Source organism: Bos taurus, chromosome 8, assembly GCF_002263795.3.
Source record: "Bos taurus isolate L1 Dominette 01449 registration number 42190680 breed Hereford chromosome 8, ARS-UCD2.0, whole genome shotgun sequence".
NCBI classification, from domain to species: Eukaryota; Metazoa; Chordata; class Mammalia; order Artiodactyla; family Bovidae; genus Bos; species Bos taurus.
In genome coordinates this window covers 62,875,621-62,895,944 of record NC_037335.1, presented here as the reverse complement: position 1 = coordinate 62,895,944, position 20,324 = coordinate 62,875,621, and the positions used below count along the sequence as shown (strand labels likewise).

Below are 20,324 nucleotides of genomic sequence, written 5' to 3'. Positions count from 1 at the left end.
TTCCACGGACAGAGGAGCTTGGTGTGTTCCATGGGGTTGCAAAGGGTTGGATATGACTGAGTGACTGAGCACAGCACATGTTAGTAGTCTGGAAAAATATTTGAAAAGGTTAAACATAATTAGGGATATAGCCATCCATTCTGTTTTTTTCCAACATCTTTGACAATTATAGAATTCATACAATGATAGTTTTCCTTCCTTTGGTTTATACTTCCAAATTGTTTGGTCATCTTAAAGTTATTCTTGATTATTAACTGTCCTCCTTCTCCCCTCTCCTGTCCTATACCTGCCTCTTCAGGATTCACTGTTGCAGTAAAGGGCAGCTTCACTCATTGGTTGTTTCTGTATTCCATGTTTAATTCCAGATCTATTTGTTTCTGTATTTAAGGTCTTAAACCATATCCTGAATCTGTTCATTTCTCATTCTCTGTACAGTTATGCCTTAGACTGGTCCCCTACCAGCTCTTACCTGGATCACCGCAGTGGTAGTCTTCTAACTGGCCTCTTCTCCCACTTTTGCACCATTAGTCTCTTCTCCTATAGCCTTTTACTCAAGGCTTTTTAACAGTTTCTAATTCATTCAGATTCAACAGTACATGAATCGTGAACTTGCAGATGTTCAAGCTGGATTTAGAAAAAGCAGAGGAATCTGTATGCAGGTCAAGAAGCAAGTTAGAACTAGACATGGAACAACAGACTGGTTCCAAATCGGGAAAGGAGTATGGCAAGGCTGTATATTGTGATCTTGCTTATTTAACTTATATGCAGAGTACATCATGCGAAATGCTGGGCTGGATGAAGCACAAGCTGGAATCAGGATTGCTGGGAGAAATATCAATAACCTCAGATATGCAGATGACACCACCCTTATGGCAGAAAGTGAAGAACTAAAGAGCCTCTTGATGAAAGTGAAAGAGGAGAGTGAGAAAGTTGGCTTAAAACTCAACATTCAGAAAGCTAAGAGCATGGCATCTGGTCCCATCATTTCATGGCAAACAGATGGGGAATCAATGGAAACAGTGACAGACTTTATTTTGGGGGGCTCCAAAATCACTGCAGATGGTGACTGCAGCCATGAAATCAAAAGACGCTTGCTCCTTGGAAGAAAAGCTATGACCAACCTAGACAGCATATTAAAAAGCAGAGAGATTACTTTGCCAGCAAAGGTCCATCTAGTCAAAGCTATGGTTTTTCCAGTGGTCATGTATGGCTATGAGAGTTGGACTATAAAGAAAGCTGAGCATTGAAGAATTGATGCTTTTGAACTGTGGTGTTGGAGAAGACTCTTGAGAGTCCCTTGGACTCAAGGAGATCCAACCAGTCCATCCTAAAGGAGATCAGTCCTGGATATTCATTGGAAGGCCTGATGCTGAAGCTGAAATTCCAATACTTTGGTCCCCTGATGCGAAGAGCTGACTCATTTGAAAAGACCCTGATGCTGGGAAATATTGAAGGCAGAAGGAGAAGGGGATGATAGGGGATGAGATGGTTGGATGGCGTCACTGACTCGATGGACATGAGTTTGAGCAAGCTCGGGGAGTTGGTGATGGACAGGGAAGCCTGGCGTGCTGCAGTCCATGGGTCACAAAGAGTCAGACATGACTGAGTGACTGAACTGAACTGCACTGAATCCATTCAGAATAAAATTGTCTTCACCATCGCTCACGAGACCCTTGCCTATCTCTGACTTTATCTCCCATCACTCCTCACCATCACTGAACTTCAAGCATTCTGATCACACTAGCCCTCTTGCTGTGAACTCTATTTGCAAAACATACTCCTATCCTAGAGCTTTTGCATTTACTCTTCTCTCTGCTAGAAATATTTTTTCTCTAGCTATTCGGAATGTTCTCTGACTTCTTAAAGGCCCTGCTCAAATGTTCCCTCACCAATGGCCTTCTCTGATTACCCAGTCTCTGGAAATTTCTATTCCTTTACCGTGCTTTGTGTTATAGTACTTTAATCTGTCGTCATGTTTGCTTATTGATTGTCTTTTCCTAAATAGAATGTAAGTTTCATGAAAACAAGGTTTTTTATTTCCTTTATTCTGAGTGCCTTAAACAGTACCCAGCATATAGATGGAGAACAAATGAATGTGAAGAGCTGTGTAATTGTCTGTGTCCCCATTTTCCCTGGGCTTTCAGAAAGAGCCAACTGGAAACTCATCTGTGCTTGGTGCAGTTGGACCTTGTGTCCTTGTGGAAAAGAGGAACTTAAGTAAAAAGAAATTCTTAAAAGGTTAAATAACATGGATCTGTTGCTGACACAGCTTCTCAGAATTAATATTTTCCTGTTGGAATTCTTATGCTGCTAATTTGACCATGAGAGTTTTAGGAAAAAGCATTTATATGTTTCTTTTGGCATGTATGCCCCTAGGTTTTGGGGCTACTTGAAAATTTATTTACTTTATGTAATGGATTTAATCTGTTTTCAGAGATGCTGATGATAAACACAAGCTTATAACTAAAACAGAAGCAAAACAAGAATACCTTCTGAAAGATTGTGATTTAGAAAAAAGAGAACCAGCGCTTAAATTTATTGTGAAGAAGAATCCTCATCATTCACAGTGGGGTGATATGAAACTCTACTTAAGATTGCAGGTCTCTAATAAGTTATATTCAGTCATTTAAAATCTTGGTTTAGGTGATGTTTTAACAACGAACTAGCTATTATTAGTTTAGTTTTTACTTACCGACTTAAAAAGATCCTGTTGTTTTATTGTTTTGCGTGAGTCATAGTCATACATAATGACATTAAATAACATGTTTACTTATTATGTTTTTTGATGTAGCACTTTGGAGCAAATATATTACTTTTGGGTCATGTTAGAAGTACAGTTTGGAAACTACAGAAAGCTTGAAGTAGAGATGTCAGCCCGTGTTTCCCTTGCCCACCCACCCCTCAAATAAAATCATAAAAAAAAAATTCAGGAATTTCCCAAATGCCTAGAATCTAACTCCAGTTTTCTTCATCTATCTCAGAATGGCACAGATACCATAATCCTCTTTTTCATGCCGTTATGTGAAAAATACCGGGAGGCGTTGCTTTAGAGCATGGTTTGATTGGAATATACTAGAACATCCTGTGTGTTCTAATAACGAAGCCACGTGTAAAACCAAATGTATACTGAATTTTCACTAAGTATTAGACACTGTTGATTAAAAGATTCACTGTTATGTACCACTGAAAATGAAAAAAAAATACTGGTATTTAGACAAACCCAGTGGAGAAGGAAATGGCAACCCACCCCAGTGTTCTTGCCTGGAGAATCCCAGGGACGGGGGAGCCTGGTGGGCTGTCATCTCTGGGGTCGCACAGAGTCGGACACGACTGAAGTGACTTAGCAGCAGTCCTCTCTTATCACTTGGTGCTTTTATTTTACTGAACTAATGTCATTAGACTTACTGTAGTTTTTTTTTTTCCCCTTTTGCTATAAGTCATGCTTGTGTGTACTTAAAAAGGAAAATGCAGCTACCACAGATTTATTAAGGTATTCCTAAACTTCCTTACATTCAGAGTCCAATTCTTCTGAACCACTTTTTGACTCAGTTGTTAAAATACCATTAAGTACATTAGTGATGCAGCATTTTCAGGGATGTTAAATTGTGGAAAATGTGATATTAGAATTTATGAAATAACAGTATATATCACTTTGTGTTAAGAAATTTCAGTTTGGCTTTATTGATGGACATTTTGGTCCCCTTAACATATTGAGAGAGATACCTTGAGCAAGTTCTCAGTGTGTATATTATTTCCCTAAATGTAAATAAATGTTTGCAAGGAGTATTTCTATGTATATACTCTTTATAATATTTAATATATTATGTATTATAGATATATAAAATTCAAAGGTTTTAAACTAGAATAAAGACTTTTTAGATCATTCAGCTACAAAAGTTTAAAAAAATTCATATTTTGAAGATCAAAAATTAGTTGAATGGATGTAAACTGTTATTGATTCAGAAGTAGAGTAGCATTGATTGATTTCCTATGATGGGAGATTTTTAGAGATGACCTCATATTTAGATCTGCTATGGCTAATTGGTTAGCAATTGTTTTTTTTGGTGATCCTGCCAAAATTCATCAAATTTTTGATTCATGTGAATACAAAAAAGCAATTGCACTCAGAGGGCAGCTTTATTTATATATACACAGGCATCCCTGGTTCTATTGTGCTTCACAAATACGTAATCTGATTCATCATTTATTTACTGAGGGTTTGATAAGTTTAGATATAGATATTATTAGAGTTTTTTTCTTATCAGTATTTAAGATCTTTTAAATTTCAAATAAATATTTATAAAGTTTCACTTGATTATTCTTTGAGACCTATGGATTTAATAATTATAACTATTTTACAGCAATGAATCACAACTAATTTAAATATGGATTCTGTATTTCAGATTGTGAAGAGGTCTCTTGAAGTTTGGGGTAGTCAGGAAGCATTAGAAGAAGCGAAAGAAGTTCGACAGAAAAATCGAGAAAAAATGAAACAGAAGAAGTTTGATAAAAAAGTAAAAGGTAAGTGGCTGCATTTACATCATGAAGGACTGTGCTCTACTGCTTTGCAAAAAGCCTTTAGCTAAGTGCTTCCAGTTTAAAGATATTAATTGAATTTTATTTTTTTCCCCATAAATTTAAGAACAAAAGGCTTAAAGTTTGGGTAGGTTGGTGTTTGAGAGTCTTAAGTCCAAATTTCACAATACTGCGATTCTAAAAAAGCATGTAAGCCCTCATCTTAAAGTGAATCATAGTTTTGTATAGGAATGGTAGTAGGGTCAGGGATGTGCCTCTGGTTAAAGATTTGGCATTAGTTCAGTCTTGAATATGACCCGCAGGGTTATCCAAAGTGAGATTTCTACCAGGAAACCTCTCTAATTGCTTAACGTGAAGGAGCAATGTCTTTAAGTCTTAGTCATCTAACTTCACAACTAGAAGGTGCCTTCTAATGTCAGATAGTCTGTCTAATCATTTTTATTTTTATATGAAAAAAAGTTCTGGAAAGGTAGAGTGACTTGTTACATAGTTTCTGGAAAGTTGGGACTGGAGCCAAGATGTCATGACTGAGAGTCTGCATTCATTCCTCTGACCATACATCTGTCTATCTGTGTTACTCTCCATTCCTTTGTCCATCTGCCTCTGTATTTATTTGTCCATCCATCCATGCATATGTGCAGAAGTCTGTCTATCCATCTGTCCGCCAGTGTATCCAACAGTTACTATGTCCCAAGCACTGTGCTGATACAAATGCTGAAATCACAGGTTATCAGAGGAGAAAAACTGGTAAAGTCGTCATCATGTGGTAAATACTGTGACAGTGATGAGCATAAGCTGTTAGAGGAGCGCAAAGAGCACTTGTTGCTGTGGCACAGAAGCCCCAAAGAGAGTCTTAAGTAAGTAGGCATAAATGTTCTTCAGTAACCAGAGTCCCACTCTGGTGTCTAGTTTATATAGATAGCATGTATTCTGTGTATATACAGGGTTATACATATACTAAATCGATCCATTTAAAATGAGTATTTTAGCCATCATAAGTAATTTTGCTTATTTTTTAGGATTTAGAAGAGGTTTTGGAGGGTGAATGAAGATAGCTGAGATGTCTTAAAAACAAAAGAGCCAAAAAAAAATTGAATGTCAGCCTACTTTGTTTCTTCTTATTGTGAGGGACTGCTTTCCACCTTTTCAGTATAAGAGTAATTCATGTGCAGTACAGAGAAGTTAGAAAACTACAAAGAACTTATAGCCCATAATTATACTACCCAGAGACAGTCATCAGTAACAGTTTAATGTCTGTTTTTCCAGTTCTTTTTTATGCATAGGCCCTTACATTTTTTTTTTATAAAAATGGAAGCACCATTGGACATTTATGAAATTCATAAAGTTTATCGATCCTTTATCTCTGTATCTCAGTTTCTTCAACTATAAAAATGACGATAATACCACCCACCATATAAAAGTTTTTGTAAGGAATCAATGAGACATTATATGTAAGTTGCTTAGACAAGAACTAGGGCAGAGTGATATCCCGTAGGTAATATTACTGTGCGATATTATACCTGTTATAAGAATGTGGCAGCTCTGCATGTGCTGCTTTAGAAGAGCACTCTTTAGAGAAAAGTTTCATTTTTTCCCCCATAGATACGATATAATGGAGGCAGGTAAAAAATTCACTTATATATCCTTGGACTTGTTCATATATTTATCAGTTATTACTTTATTCTTTGATTATGGGATGGGAAGAAGAGTTAGGTGTGTTTCAGGTTTCCAATTTGACATTCTTAATTTTGATTACAAATGAAAATTTTGATATATAAATTGATTGACTTAACAGTGAAGAATAAAAATCAAAGTTGAATTTAAAAGAAGTTAAGACATAATCTCATGATAAATACATCTTTATATAAATTATAGTTACTTAACATACTTCCTAAATCAGAGAGTAAGCACATTTTTCTTTCTTTGTAGAGAGCTTTCCTATAGCATACTGTGCCATGTAAGAGGATTTCATTGAAGGATCATCCCCACATTGGCCACTGCTGTACCACCATCTTCCAAAATACCTGTGGGGCCAATTGAGAGGATTTGGAAAGGCTTCTTTTGAATTTGGTCCTTTTCTTTAATCTCTTCCATGTTTTACCCCAAGCCTTCCTCTCTTCCAGCATCAGGGAATCCCTTGATGGGAGGGGTAAGGTAACAGAAGGTACCTTAAGGGGTGTGAAAGAGGAGGGCATATTTATAGACTAATCATATATCAGCCTAAGGCTTTTGTTAACTCCAGCTCCTTGAATCTTTTCAGCTCTTCCCTTTCAGCTGCCTCTTTAAACCACTTCCCCATGGTCTTTTGGCATAGACAATAATATACAGATAAAGGAATTAGGAACTTGTACCTTCAGAGTAAAATACTTTTTGAAAAGGGTCTGTCTGTAATTTTACTTAGATACTGTTTCTGTAGTTTGGTCAAGATGTTCACTAAAGGCGGCTGAATTCTGATAATTTGACAACAAAAGGCATCTGTTTAATTTCTTTATTTTTTTAATAAAACAGTTCTATTAAGATATTCACACCTACTAAATACCATGATTAGAACATTTCTTTCAAGATTTACACAATTAGCCTAGATAATTTTTTTTAAAAGTATAAACTCAAATATAATTGGCTATATTTCTCACTATGTTAAATTTCTGCTATTAACCACCAGATGAAGTACTATGCATTTTCCTCATCCTTGAAGAGTTTGGATTTTCCCTGAAGTTTTTCCTGGAGCTCTTAAGACTGGTTTCTTTAGTTTATTCCTTGTTTGGATGAAGCATGTTTTTTGAGGAAATTTTTCCAAGTGGTTACTAGAGGGGTATATTTTCCAAGACCCTGTTAACAAATCTAAGAATGTTTTTCTGTTTCTCTTGCATTTGAAAACCTGAGTTCCCTCTGAGTTGTATAAGCATTGTTCCATTGTCTTCTGGTGTTTAATGTGCAGAGGTCAATGCCGTGCCTTCTTTAATTATGGCTTCTTCTTGTTGATTTGCTTTAGAAGTTGGTGGATATGTTCCTGTCCTCCTGACTAGGCCACAGAGGGCTGAGAGTGGAGTAGACACTGTAGAGATTAGAAACAAGGAGCTTACTATGCAGTTTGCTCAGAAGGCTCAGGACAGAGAGGAATAAAAGCAAGTCTAAAAGTTTTCTTAGTTGAAAGAATTGGAACCTGGTTCCTCTTGATCTTCTGATTTTGATCCACAAAGAAGCTGACACAAAGTTTACTTCTTTATAGAAAGGTAAGAGATTACATTTACCTGCTTTAGAATATGGTCTTCTACTTTAGCAATTTGAGAAAGAATTGATCTTAACTAGAGAAGAAAATTATAGATGGTATATAAGGGGTGTGTGTGTGTGTGTGTGTGTCTGTATAAATTTAGATAAAGTGAAAGAGAATTTTCTCGTTGGCAAATTCAAATTGTTCAAATTCGCATTGACTCTCTTAGATCTGAGAAGGCAGAAGTAGAAATGATGGCATTACTGGTGCTTAGTTTAACTAGATTTTTATAAAGGCAATGTGTGTTGGCCTTGATATTGGATGGAAACTTTGGTGCAAATACACAGAACATTCTGGGTTTGGATGGCTCCTTTCCACAGATAAGGTGGCTGTAAAGTTTTTCTTTAAAGTTATACTCAGCTTTCTCTTAATACTGGTAGAGGTTCAGTTCAGTTCAGTTCAGTCGCTCAGTCGTGTCCGACTCTTTGCAATCCCATGAATTGCAGCACGCCAGGCTTCCCTGTCTATCACCAACTCCCGGAGTTCACTCAGACTCAGGTCCATTGAGTCTTCTTAAAAAAAAAAAAAAGGATTAATTTTCATTGTTTGTTAGTGTGCACTTTTTTTCCCCAAAAGAAGTGGGTAAGAAAATCCCATGTGGGGCTCCTTCTCAGTTTGTGAAAAATACCTGGTGGCTCAGACGGTAAAGCGTCTGCCTGCAATGCGGGAGACCAGGGTTCGATCCCTGGGTCGGGAAGATCCCCCGGAGGAGGAAATGGCATCCCACTCCAGTACTTTTGCCTGGAAAATCTCATGGACAGAGGAGCCTGGTGGGCTGCAGTCCATGGGGTCGCAAAGAGTCGGACACGACTGAGCGACTTCACTTCCACTTTTTTCACTTTCTCACTTTCTCAGTTTGTGAACATTTTACGTTCTGGGCCTGTGGTTATATTTATGGATATTTTGGGGCTTCTCGGAAGAGTTTGAAAGACAGAGTTTCCTATCCTTGGTTTCTGGAGGACAAAGATCAAAGCTTCTTAAGTTTTGTTATTTCTTGGCGATTTTTCCCCCTCTAGTTACTGGTGGGCACCCTGTGTCAAAACTTCCTGCCCTCCCATCAGGTATTTAGCTGTACGTGGTCTCCCTCCACTAATTATTTTATTGTAAGTCTACCTCCTAAGCAGCTCTGGGCTTCTTTGAATACAGGCTGCCTCTTTTGCAAAATTAAGATATTAAGCTGGATGAAATACAAATTTTAGAGTGGTATAAAATATATTTTTCACTGAAACAAGCACTTAGGGGAAAATGCCTTTTGGTAAAAAATAGAAGCGGTCTCTGAAGCTAATCAGTAGTAGCAAGACTGATGGTTACCATGAACATTTTTGTAACCTTCCAAGAGAAGTAGTCCACAGTTTGCTGTGTTGTGAAATTCTAGGCCAGCAGGACCAGGAGGTGGCAACATGGCAAACTGCTGTTCTGTTCGCCAGTCTCAGGCTTTCAGGCCTGCTTGGCACATCCCTTTCCACCCCCAGGGTTTCCCTAGCTCTCCTGAGGCCTAGCAGACCTTTTCTCACTCTTCTGAAGTCTCTGACCTTACTACCCTCTTTTCAATCTCAGCAGTAGTAGTTGACCTCTACTTTCCAAAGTTTTAAGTTGCTTAAATGAAGTAATGTGAAAAGCTATTACTAATCTGTAATCAAACAAATGTTTTATTTCACCAGATGTTGACATTTTTCCACTTGCTTTTTTCTCTTTCGTTCACACACATATTTTGCTGAACCATTTAAGAGTTATTTGGAGACATTGTGATTCTTAATACTTCAGCATTTATCTACTATAAATGAGGACATTTTTCTACTGACTAGAAAATACCACACTCAAACTGTACATTAATACAACACTGTTACCCAGTATATAATCTACATTGTCTTTCCCCAAGTGTTCCAATGTCCTTTATAGCTTTTCAGTTGTTGGATCCAGGGGCCTGTCAAGGATGATGCATATCCAGAGTCTCTTTTTTTCCTCAGCCTTTTTCTTTTACAATTTTTGAAGAGTCCAGGCTACCCATTTTCCGAAATGTCCCTCCATTTTATTAGCAGCTTGTTTCCTCGTGATTATATTTGGATCAGTCACCTCAGGAGATGCGTGGTATCACTGCAGTATCTGCCAGATTTCCCCATTATAAAGGTACCCTTTCCCCTTTATAATTAATAGGAAATCTGTGGGGTGACTCTTAACACTATGTGAATTTCTCATTCCTTAAGTTTCATTCAGTGGTTTTAGCACACAGGTTGAATCTTGTCTGAGTCAGTTATTATTAGGGTAAATATAAATGGTGACTTTCTATTTCTGTTATTTCTACAGTTCTTATTTGGTTTCTTTTGGAAAGAAGAGCTTTTTTTAGTAGCAGTTGGAACCAGGATTCTTATTCTCAAGTCAGTGGTACAGTGTGTCCACTCCTTGTTGTTTAGTCACTTAAGTTGTGTCTGACTGCAACATCAGGGACCGCAGCACGCCAGGCTCCTCTGTCCTCCACGATCTCCAGGAGTTTGCTCAAGTTCGTGTCCATTCAGCCAGTGATGCTATCTAACCATCTTATCCTCTGCCAGCCCCTTCTCCTTTTGCCTTCAGTCTTTCCCAGTATTAGGGTCTTTTGCAATGAGCTGGCTCTTCATGTCGGGTGGCCAAAGTATTGCAGCTTCAGCAGTAATCCTTCCAGTGAATATTCAAGGTTGATATCCTTTAGGATTGATTGATTTGATCTCTTTACCATCCAAGGGACTCTCAAGAGTCTTCTCCAGCACCACAATTTGAAAGCATCAGTTCTTTGGTGCTCAGCCTTCTTTATGGTTCACTCTCACACCTGTACGCAATTACTGAAAAAACCATGGCTTTGACTATACGAACCTTTGTTGGCAAAATGATGTCGCTGCTTTTTAATATGCTGTATAGGTTTGTCTCCACCCACAGTGATTTTGGAACCCAAGAAACAAAATCTGTCATTTCTTCCACTGTTCTCCCTTCTGTTTGCCAAGAACTGATGGGACTGGATGCCATGATCTTTGTTTAACGTGTTTCAAGCCAGCTTTTTCACTCTTTCACCCTCAAGAGGCTGTTTAGTTCCTCTTCACATTCTGCAATTAGAGTGGTATCATCTGCCTATCTGAGGTCGTTATTTCTCCTGGCAATCTTGATTCCAGCTTGTGATTCATCCAGCCTGGCATTTCACATGATGTACTCTGCGTATAAATTAAACAAGCAGGGTGACAGTATATGGCCTTGTTGTACTCCTTTCCATTATTCATCTTAATGCCCAAATTTGGCCAGTGGACGTCCCTTCAATGTAGCTCCTGTCTTTTAAAAAATGTTTTTATTTGGAAATGATTTCAAACTTACATAAAATTGCAAGGATAAGAATGGTACAAGGGACACCCATATATTCTTCACCTAGATTTACCTATTATTGACACTTCATGCCATTTGCATTCTCTCTGCACATTTCTTTTTCTGAACCGTTTAAGAGTAGGTTGTGTACATTGCCAGCCTTTTTTATCCCTAAATACTACAAATGCGAATTTCCTAAGAATAGAAAGATTGTCTTATGAAAGTATAGTATCTATATTTTTACTTAGTCATCCAATTATGTCCTGTGTAGTTTAATCAGTTTAGTATAAAATCTAGGCTAGGACCAGGTATTGGCTTTAGGTACCAAGTCTTTCTAAATTTCTTTATTCTGGAGTATTTTCATAGCCTTATCGTTTATGACACTGGCATTTTTGAAGAAGTCTTTCCCCTTCCTCTATCTTTTTTACAGTAGTATTTTCCATGTGGGGTTTTTCTGATGTTTCCTGATGGTCAGATTCAGGTTATTCATTTCAGGTTGGATAGTACACAACTGATGTGACTTTTCCAGGGTATCATGTCTGGAGGCATGTGATATCCATCTGCCCTTAGTGGTGATGTATTTATTTTTTATTAGATAGGCAAAAGTCCTGTAAGACCATGTAAGTGCCTGCTTCTGTTCAACACTCCCCTTAAGTTTAGCATCCATCCATGAGTGGTTCTTGCCTGAACCTAGGATGATGGTTGCAAAAACTGTTTTCTAACTTCAGCACTCATTCATTCCACATTTAACAAGTTGGAAGTCAGCCCTGATACCATCCTCTCCCCTACTTATTTTTTACTGGTATGGATTCATTAATTCCTGTTCTTCTCAGTGGCTTTTGGTTAATTTCTGTCCTCAATTATTTTGGTGGTCAAATTGCCTCAGATTTGGGCCAACAGAAATATCTCCAGACTAGCTCTTGTGTCCTTTTGGCATGTCTTCATCATTCTTTGAGCACATCTTTCTAGCTCAAAATACACATATATGTATCAGTTCAGTTGAGTCACTCCGTTGTGTCTGAGTCTTTGCAGTGTCCATCGAGTCAGTTATGCCATCCAACCATCTCATCCTCTGTCATCCCCTTTTCCTCCTGCCTTCAATCTTTCCCTCCTGCCTTCAATCTTTCCCTCCTGCCTTCAATCTTTCCCAGCATCAGGGTCTTCTCCAATGAATCAGCTCTTCACATCAGGTGGCCAATATATATACATTATATATCTATAATGTATGAGTTCACACCCAGTTCTAATCCAAAATTTAGGGTTTATTCTGGTTTTCTCCCTTACCTTATTTGTAACTCCTTTCTCTGACAGTCAGAATCCTGATTTCCCTTATCCTTTATAATATGTGTAGTTCTTTGATTGGTGCTCCTGAATGTAACTAATTCCCCTTCATGTCTGCCTCCTCTCTAGGAGACCCTCCTTATTTGGCTTGGGCTCTGCCCACCCTACCACAGATGCTCACTTTACCTGTTACTCCTCATGGCTTTAGGTCTAGATTTTTCAGGTGGAGAAAGAAGTGGCAAAAAAGGAGACAGCAGGTTTTTATTAAATTTTTTTATTACTTCCTTTCTAGCACAAGTCTTTTCAGGACTGTCTAGTGAGTATTAAAGACAGGCTTTGTTCCTGTCGTTATAGACCTTGAGAGGTTAGTTGAAGAATGGGAAGAAAAGCCATAAAGTCAGAGTAAAACATTATGTTCAGTTGTGACAATTATGGACAGTAAGGTAGATTTTTGTTAAGTATTCTTTTAGTGTTAAGAAAACAATTTTCTTCTCTCTCAATTTCACAGAATGCTCAAATGGGGCAGAGGTTAGCTTAGTGATTGGCATGCAGTCACATTTTGAGGGATTTTCTTCATTGGGTAGTAAAGGAAAAGTGGCTGGAATACATCAGAACGAAGTTGAAAAGTAGGTATTGGAACTTGAACAGAAACATCTTCTTGTCATTATCTGAAACCATGAGGCATCTGTGCAGTTCTGGTTAGCATACTATTTTAAAAATATCCCACTTTTAAAATAAAATAAGGTTCTTCAGAATATGGGAGGATACAGGAATAAAGATTAGAGTTTAGACCATGATAAACTATCATGAAGTGTACGCACTGAAGCTTGAAAGCAGCCTGAAGTAGAGTGCTTTTCATACCGGAAGTGTATGAAAAGGCAGCGCATCTTAGTGGTGAAGAACATGGACTGAGCTGGACTGTGCCTCTGCCTGTTTGACCTTAGGCACAACTTATGTAACCTCTCTGTGCGCTAGTTTTCTCATCTGTAAAATTGGGAAGATAGTTGTACTTATTACAAAGTGTTGTGAGGATTGAATGTGTTTAAATAAAGTACTTAGAACAGTGCCTGATACACAGCCTTATTTGTTTGCTTATCCGTATGATATAGTAAAGGCTAAACATAAAAAGATTCAAGTGGTATTTTGATACTACTTGCAGTAAAATGGATTAAAGAAAATGTGTGATTACTTGGTGTACTTTGATTTTTAAGGTTGAGATTATAGAAGGTAATGATCATACTCTCCCTTAGGTAGGGCAGCCATCAAAGACAATGCTGGATCATTGGTCAGAGTAGAAAAAATTTGCTTTTTTTATTCATTAAACCAGAAACTGAGATGTTATTAGCTTATTTTCTAATTAACACAAAGCATTTGGTAACATGCAGTGTGAACTTTAGAATGTCCTGGTTGCTTTTCAGAGCATCCAACACAATTCAATTCTTTGTGAAAATGCTGTTTTGTATGATGTAGTAGGAAAAGTTCTCAACAATTGAAATACATGACCTGGGTTCCCCTGCTATTCATTGTTCAGTTTTCCTACTTGCAAAATAAAATGAAGTAAAACAACTCTATAGTTCTTTCCAGCTCTTAGTAGCCAGTGATTCTTTTCTTTGTTGTACTTTGTAACAATTACAATTTGTCTCCTAAAATACTGCTGTCATTCCATAAAATAAAGAATTCAGTAGATATAAGGTCAGTTGCAGAAGCAGCTTTTCTAAGATGAAACATCAGCAGAGTGGCTGGGTTCTTGGCTTTCTAGTTTTCTTGCAGTTTGACTTGCCTCTTAGAGAAGTGGCTCCTGACTATGAGGAACTTAAATCCTTATCCTCAGTCGTCCCAGCTGATTCCCCTCTCATTCTTTGGCATCCTGTTTTCCATAGTCAGCTGCTTAAACTATTCTTTGCCTGTCTTCTGAATCTAGTTTCTTGCTGTTCTTCTAATCCACATAACTCCATTTCTGAACCTCCTGTTTCAAACTAAAACCAACAGTGACTTGAAAGATTCCACAGACCAAACTAGTGAGCTAGGAAAGTAGGCTTGCCAAAACTGTATCATTAGTTTTGACTTGTTATAAAATTAAGGCATAAACCATATTCGGTTAAACACAGCTGAAAAGCAATGGATTTTTAATTCAGCTGAATAGCACCACTGAACAATTGGCTTTTATTTTTTCCTTAGAATTACGGCGAGCAGTAAGAAGCAGTGTATGGAAAAAGGAAACAGCTGCTCATCAACATGAGTATGGGGCTGAAGAAAAGCTAGAGGATGACATGTACCGGAAGACTTGTACTGTGTGTGGCCATGAACTGACATATGAGAAAATGTGATGTTAAGTGATCTGTTCTACAGTGTGGAAATTTAGATTGGTCCTGTTCAAAATTCACCAAAATGTAAAGTCTTCACAAATGAATGAAACACTTGTATAAATAATGCTCCAATAATTATGTATGTTATGGCTTAACAGCAAGTTTCAGTTAAGGTCCAGCAGGTCTGGTGGGCAATACACTGAGTGTGTGACCATTTTTTCTATAATAAGGCTGGGAGCTGAGCAATAGAATGGGTTTAAAAGTGTTAGCTTAGAGCTAAAACTGAGAAATAACGACCAAGGCAAACCCTCGATTGAGGTTAAGAGGAAGAGCTTTTAGCAGTAAAGGCAAAAGCTGGCCGAGCTGGATTCATATCCCAGGAACCAGCAGGGATGGTGGTAGACCACTGCACCCCAGACCCTGGGCCAGGTCTTCTAGACCATGTCTGTCTCTAAGTCAGGGTGCGAGGGAGCTTTGCTGGGACAAGTTTTCTGTATCCTTAGGGTTTATGATAGATCTTAATATCAGTGTCTGGATATCCCTTTTCAAATCTGGGTAAAATAGAAAAACATCTAAACTGTTTGTTGATCAAAGGTAATGATAACTTGTTAACATTTACTGAGCATGTTCCATGTGTCATGCAAACAAACACTATGCAAAGTGCCTTACAGGTATTCTCATGTAACCCTGGGAGGGAAGACCGCTTGCTTCTATGTTTATGTAGCACTTCTAAAGGAATGGTAACCTACAACCTGACATCACCCCAGACATTTGGATCAAGTTTCAATAGTCGAATATTACCCTATCTTGTCAAATGGGTTACAGGGTAGTTACCTGGTAAGAGCAATTGATCCCAAGTGCTTGATTAACGGGTGTATGCATTTTTTTTTTTTTTATAAAAACAAATTCAAGATAGATAATTTCAAGTTGTTCTTTGACAGGACTTTTTATCTTACTGCTACAAATAGGAAGTTTTTATACATTTTCATGTTTTTCTTCAGATCAGCTCTTGGAGATTATGCTTGAAGAAGGGCAAAAGTCAAAACAAGTCAAAGCCAAAGACTTGAAACTGTAATTACTAATTGTTCCTCTATAAGTATTCAATACAGAAATGTCTAATATGTTTTTCGAATGTTGATTTTTTTCATGTGCTATGCTGAATATTACAGCTCAGTAAAAACCAATTCTGAATGGGCAGCAAGACCTTCTTTGGACTAAACAAAAAGCTTCCAGCAAGTAATTAGGGGTTCAGGCTGCTGACCACTGCATTGGGAGATAAGGAACCCTTGAACCACCACATGGACATAGTTTCAGATTCCATTTACTAGCTGTGGACCTTGGGTAAGTTATTCAGTGGGCCTGTTTTTATCTGTCATATAGGCATAATAATCTAATGACTGTCATGATGATTAAATATGGCAAATCTATAGCAAATGACACGTAAGTTATTAATGAGCATGTATTATCGAGACCAGTATAGCTAAGACTTGTCTCCTTGAGGTGGGCTTCCAGTCAGTCGCTCTTTACCTTCATCAATTTAAGACAGTCCTGGTGTCCAGATATCACTGACAGCCAGATATGCTCTACTCAGGTCGCCAAGTTCTGTCCTCATCATTCATTTTCGGATATAACTGTAGATTATTAGTAAGTTATAGAAATCACTGCTAAGTACTTTTCAGGAAAAGCAAGCAAACTTTATCTTCATTTGAAGTGCTGAGTAATTCCTGTGAGATTTAGAGTCAAGGAAAACAAAAATTATGTTTACTTGGACAAAAGCATGTTAAATGGCATCAGTGTAGTTTAATATTGATTTATTGCAAGGTGCGATGTACAGTGTGACGTGCCATTCTTTTGTCTCTGGGAGCTTCATTTTTGGGGAGAGCAATTGTTGAATGTTTGTTTCTTCAGAATTCAATCTCTGGTTTGGTTTTTCCATACACCTAGTTTGCCAGACTGGATCAGAGCAGGGTCACATCAGTGAGCAGTTGTTAGAAGCAACCATTACATGTGAAGAGAGGGTCTAAGAGAAAGGAGGTGGATCAAGTAAAAGTGTAAGTAGCCACACTTTGCAATACATTATGAAAGGATCACAAAGCAGCTTCAGGGTCAAAGTTACCAAAGCCTTAAATGGTTATCCTTTAGCTTCTTGAGGACAGGAGCTGTTTCTAACTCATTACATAGTTTGTGGGAAGGAGGAACAGGATAAACAAAAGAACATTAGCTAAGCGCTTGGCTTTTAGTTCCTGCCAGTAACTTGCCGTGCACCTTTAATCTTGTGATTATTTGTCTTAAATGGTATGGTGTTTTAAAATCCTAGGAATTTCCATCTACTGAGTAGACTATATTCTGTAGCCATTAAGTATATGGTAAACCAAAGAGACCCCATATATTATGCACCATAAACTTATGATGTACAAAGTTTAAAAAAAACACCTATATTGTATAAATGAACAAAGCTACTTCAGTTGTGGGATTATTGCTAAATTTTTTCAAAGGTTCAATTAAATAAAAACTAAAAATGCTAGAAATGTGGAATGTCAGATAACCCCTTGTTATTTTACAATGTACTTTTCTTATCTTAGTTAAGCCTCAACACCATATAGGAAACAGGTTTAGGAATTAGTAGTTACTTGGACCAGATTCCACAGAAATAAAATCCAAACCTACATCTAACACTAGGCATTAGTCAGTCTAGCTACTTCTAAGTCACAATTTAACATGAAATTCACTATATGAGCTGGGATAGATCTGTCTCAGATTTGAGATCACCAGATATTCTAAGATGATAATTCCAAACTTGTCTGCATATTGCAATTACCTGGGAGCCTTAAGAACTACCAGATATGTCTGTGTTTGAAAGACTGTGGTTTAATTATTAATTTAAAAATAACTTTAGAGAGCCCCAGGTGATATATGTTCAGATTTAGGAATTGCTACTCTGGTAACTTTTTAAATAGTATCTTAAAAATACTAGAGTAATTAAAAGTATTTTGAAAAGAAAATTTCAGATGGAGGTATTTTACAAAGAAACCACTAAAGTAGACTGAGATGATAAATCATGAAATACCAAAGTTTAAAAAACATTTTTAGTTTTATTTCAGCCATGTTAGGTTATTACCCATGAGCTGTGAAAAGCTATGCTACTTGATAATAAATTCATCAGTTCTATATACTACTTGGTAAATAAGCTTGACCCTCTAGTGTTTCACATACCTCATATTAGTTATCTTTTGTGCCTTAAGGAGAAAAAAAAATCAGAGAAAAGTTGTATTTGTCACATATATGATACATCCTATGTATTATCACATTATTGTCATTAGGGAATATCTGCTTTTTAGGGGAAACTACGGGTAATCAATACCATATTTCTTCACTGTCCTCCTCTCTCTGTTTCTTTCAGAAAGTGACAGGATGCTACAAGAAAGCAAGCATTCAAACAATCAAAAATAAGACAGATTATTTTGAGATCTTTTAAAAAAAATCTTGAAAGGGAAAAAAAAAATGACCCTTAGGCCTGCAGGGCACAGAACTGCTGGAACACAGCCAGGATGTGAGGGTCTAATTCAGCAGTGAAGAGCAGGTTCTCCAGGGTCACCATGTACTGCTGGATTATTTGGTGATGCTGTAGACACAGAAAAGGGCGTAAATGTTTAGGTTAGGAAAATAGCACATAAGCAATCTCAGAGAAGATTCCCCTAAAGCCCACCCACATTGTGGAGTGATGCAAAAGAGCAGAGAAAAAAGTGGTTTAACTGGTAGGAATAACAACCCTGGAAAACCCGAATATTGAGAAAATGTAGGGGGAAACGAAAAAGAAAAAAATGATGGTCAATAATTTAAAAATTCAGTTCTGGTCTGTTTCTATGCAACTCATAATTCAAAGCAGTGGCAGCAGCACCTGCTACTATTCTAGATGACTTCAGCTGGTTCTTTGCCCTAATTGAAAGTGAAGTCGCTCAGTCGTGTCTGACTCTTTGTGACCCCATGGACTGTAGTCTACCAGGCTCCTCAGTCCATGGAATTTTCCAGGCAAGAGTACTGGAGTGGGTTGCCATTTCCTTCTCCAGGGGATCTTCCCAACCCAGGGATCAAACCTGGGTCTCCTGCACTGCAGGCAGATACTTTACCATCTGAGCTACTAGGGAAGCCCTTCCCCTAATTAGGACAGACTATATAGTATGACTTTTTTAAAGTTGCCCAGACAAGGAATGAACTATGAAAAAGAAATTTTGGAAATCATTTCCTTTTTTGGTTAGGGCATTAAGCAAAGAGATGTGTTAAGAAAAAAATATTTAACCTATTTATATTTCAGAATTACCCAGTGATCTGTTAAGTATTCCACAAAACAGGAAACCCAAAACTCACTGTTTTTTTTATCTTTTAAAATAGAGGTCATCTGTTTTACTGAAAATCAGTGACTTATTGAGCCTAACTGGAAAAAATTGTCAGAAAATCAAAGTTTCTTCTACATGTACATATGTAAACTTTAATATACTCAGATTCCTATAGGATCAGGCTTTACTCTAGATGTTTCAAGGAACTTTTTTCCCCCTTTAAGCCTTCTGCTTTAATCACTCTTGTCTGGGACAGATAAGGACTTGCTTGGGGTGTTGGTGTCTGAGGATACCACTCCACTTCAAATCTTTAACTTAAATCTAACAGAGGATGTGTTGCAGTCTGCTTTCTGTAAGAACCTCAGGGAACTATTAATAGCGCCTCCAGAAGCACTGTTACCATTTGAACTTTGGATTTATAGAGGTTCTTAAAATCTTATTACTCTTCCCTTAGCATTTTTCTATTTTATGTTACAGCCAGGCTCTCCAACAAAGAGAATGGCAATTAGGAGTCTGAGTGATATAGAGCCGATTTTAAGCCTAAATATTCTGATGAGCAATGGTAGGAACAAATGGACACTAACTAAAGGGCTTTACAGGTACTATATAACCTAACAAACTTTATGCTTTTTTTTAAAACGGAGGATCCCTGTGGCTGAGAATGTGCTGTGTTTAGTGGCTCAGTCATGTCCAACTCTTTGCAACCCCACCAGGCCCCTCTGTCCATGGGATTTCTCAGGCAAGAATACTGGAGTGGGTTGCTATTTCCTTCTCCAGGGATCAAACCTGGGTCTCCTGCAATGCAGGCAGATTCTTTACCGACTGAGCAACCACTGCTTAAGTCATGTCATTTTGAAGCTCTATTATTTACAGATTGCATTCTAACTGAGCTAGGAGAGAATTCCCATGGCTGAGATTAGTGATGTTTATTATTCCTAATCAAAGTTTTCCACAAACCTGTAGGAAGATCTGTTGGAGCCTCTCTATACAGTTCTTATACCATGGTGTTAACACACTGGTCCCATCAGTTTCACAGCGTACTAAGTGCTCAGTCAGGATCATGATAAAACGCTGGAAATAGGGTACAAAGTTCCAGAGGTGTTAGTAAAAAGTCTTATACTTCAGAAACAATCACACTTTTGACCAAGAGACCTCAAAGGTATTGCTTGTTTCACCCTATCTTTGTGGTGTGTATCCCTTTCATGATTCAGTAAATACTGAAGTATAGAAAGGCAGACCAGTGATAACCATGAGTTGTTTAGTCTTTAGTCC

The 20,324-nt window shown here is 37.7% G+C and overlaps 2 protein-coding genes across 7 annotated transcripts in view; one reads left to right on the top strand and one right to left on the bottom strand.

The window, feature by feature from the left end:
- XPA (XPA, DNA damage recognition and repair factor) overlaps nucleotides 1–15,839 on the top strand; it is a 28,419-nt gene extending 12,580 nt beyond the window's left edge. Inside the window, exons 5-7 of one of the 3 annotated variants that reach the window (XM_024995859.2) lie at nucleotides 2,435–2,600; nucleotides 4,404–4,521; nucleotides 14,591–15,839. In XM_024995859.2, the coding sequence (XP_024851627.1) occupies nucleotides 2,435–2,600; nucleotides 4,404–4,521; nucleotides 14,591–14,739 (433 nt within the window). In that variant the 3' untranslated portion in view covers nucleotides 14,740–15,839. Of the gene's footprint in view, nucleotides 1–2,434; nucleotides 2,601–4,403; nucleotides 4,522–7,528; nucleotides 7,767–14,590 lie in introns of those variants that run through there. The other 2 variants (NM_001038681.2, XM_059889178.1) reach the window with 2 other exon arrangements.
- Nucleotides 15,840–17,790: 1,951 nt separating this feature from the next.
- The window catches only part of NCBP1 (nuclear cap binding protein subunit 1), a 37,339-nt gene continuing 34,805 nt past the window's right edge, over nucleotides 17,791–20,324 (bottom strand). For all 4 annotated transcript variants that reach the window (XM_003586402.5, XM_059889481.1, XM_059889482.1 and 1 more), the window contains 2 exons: nucleotides 20,010–20,123; nucleotides 17,791–18,340 (listed from right to left, as the gene is read on the bottom strand). In XM_003586402.5, coding sequence (XP_003586450.1) covers nucleotides 18,227–18,340; nucleotides 20,010–20,123 — 228 coding nt within the window. In that variant the 3' untranslated portion in view covers nucleotides 17,791–18,226. The remainder of the gene's footprint in view (nucleotides 18,341–20,009; nucleotides 20,124–20,324) is intronic.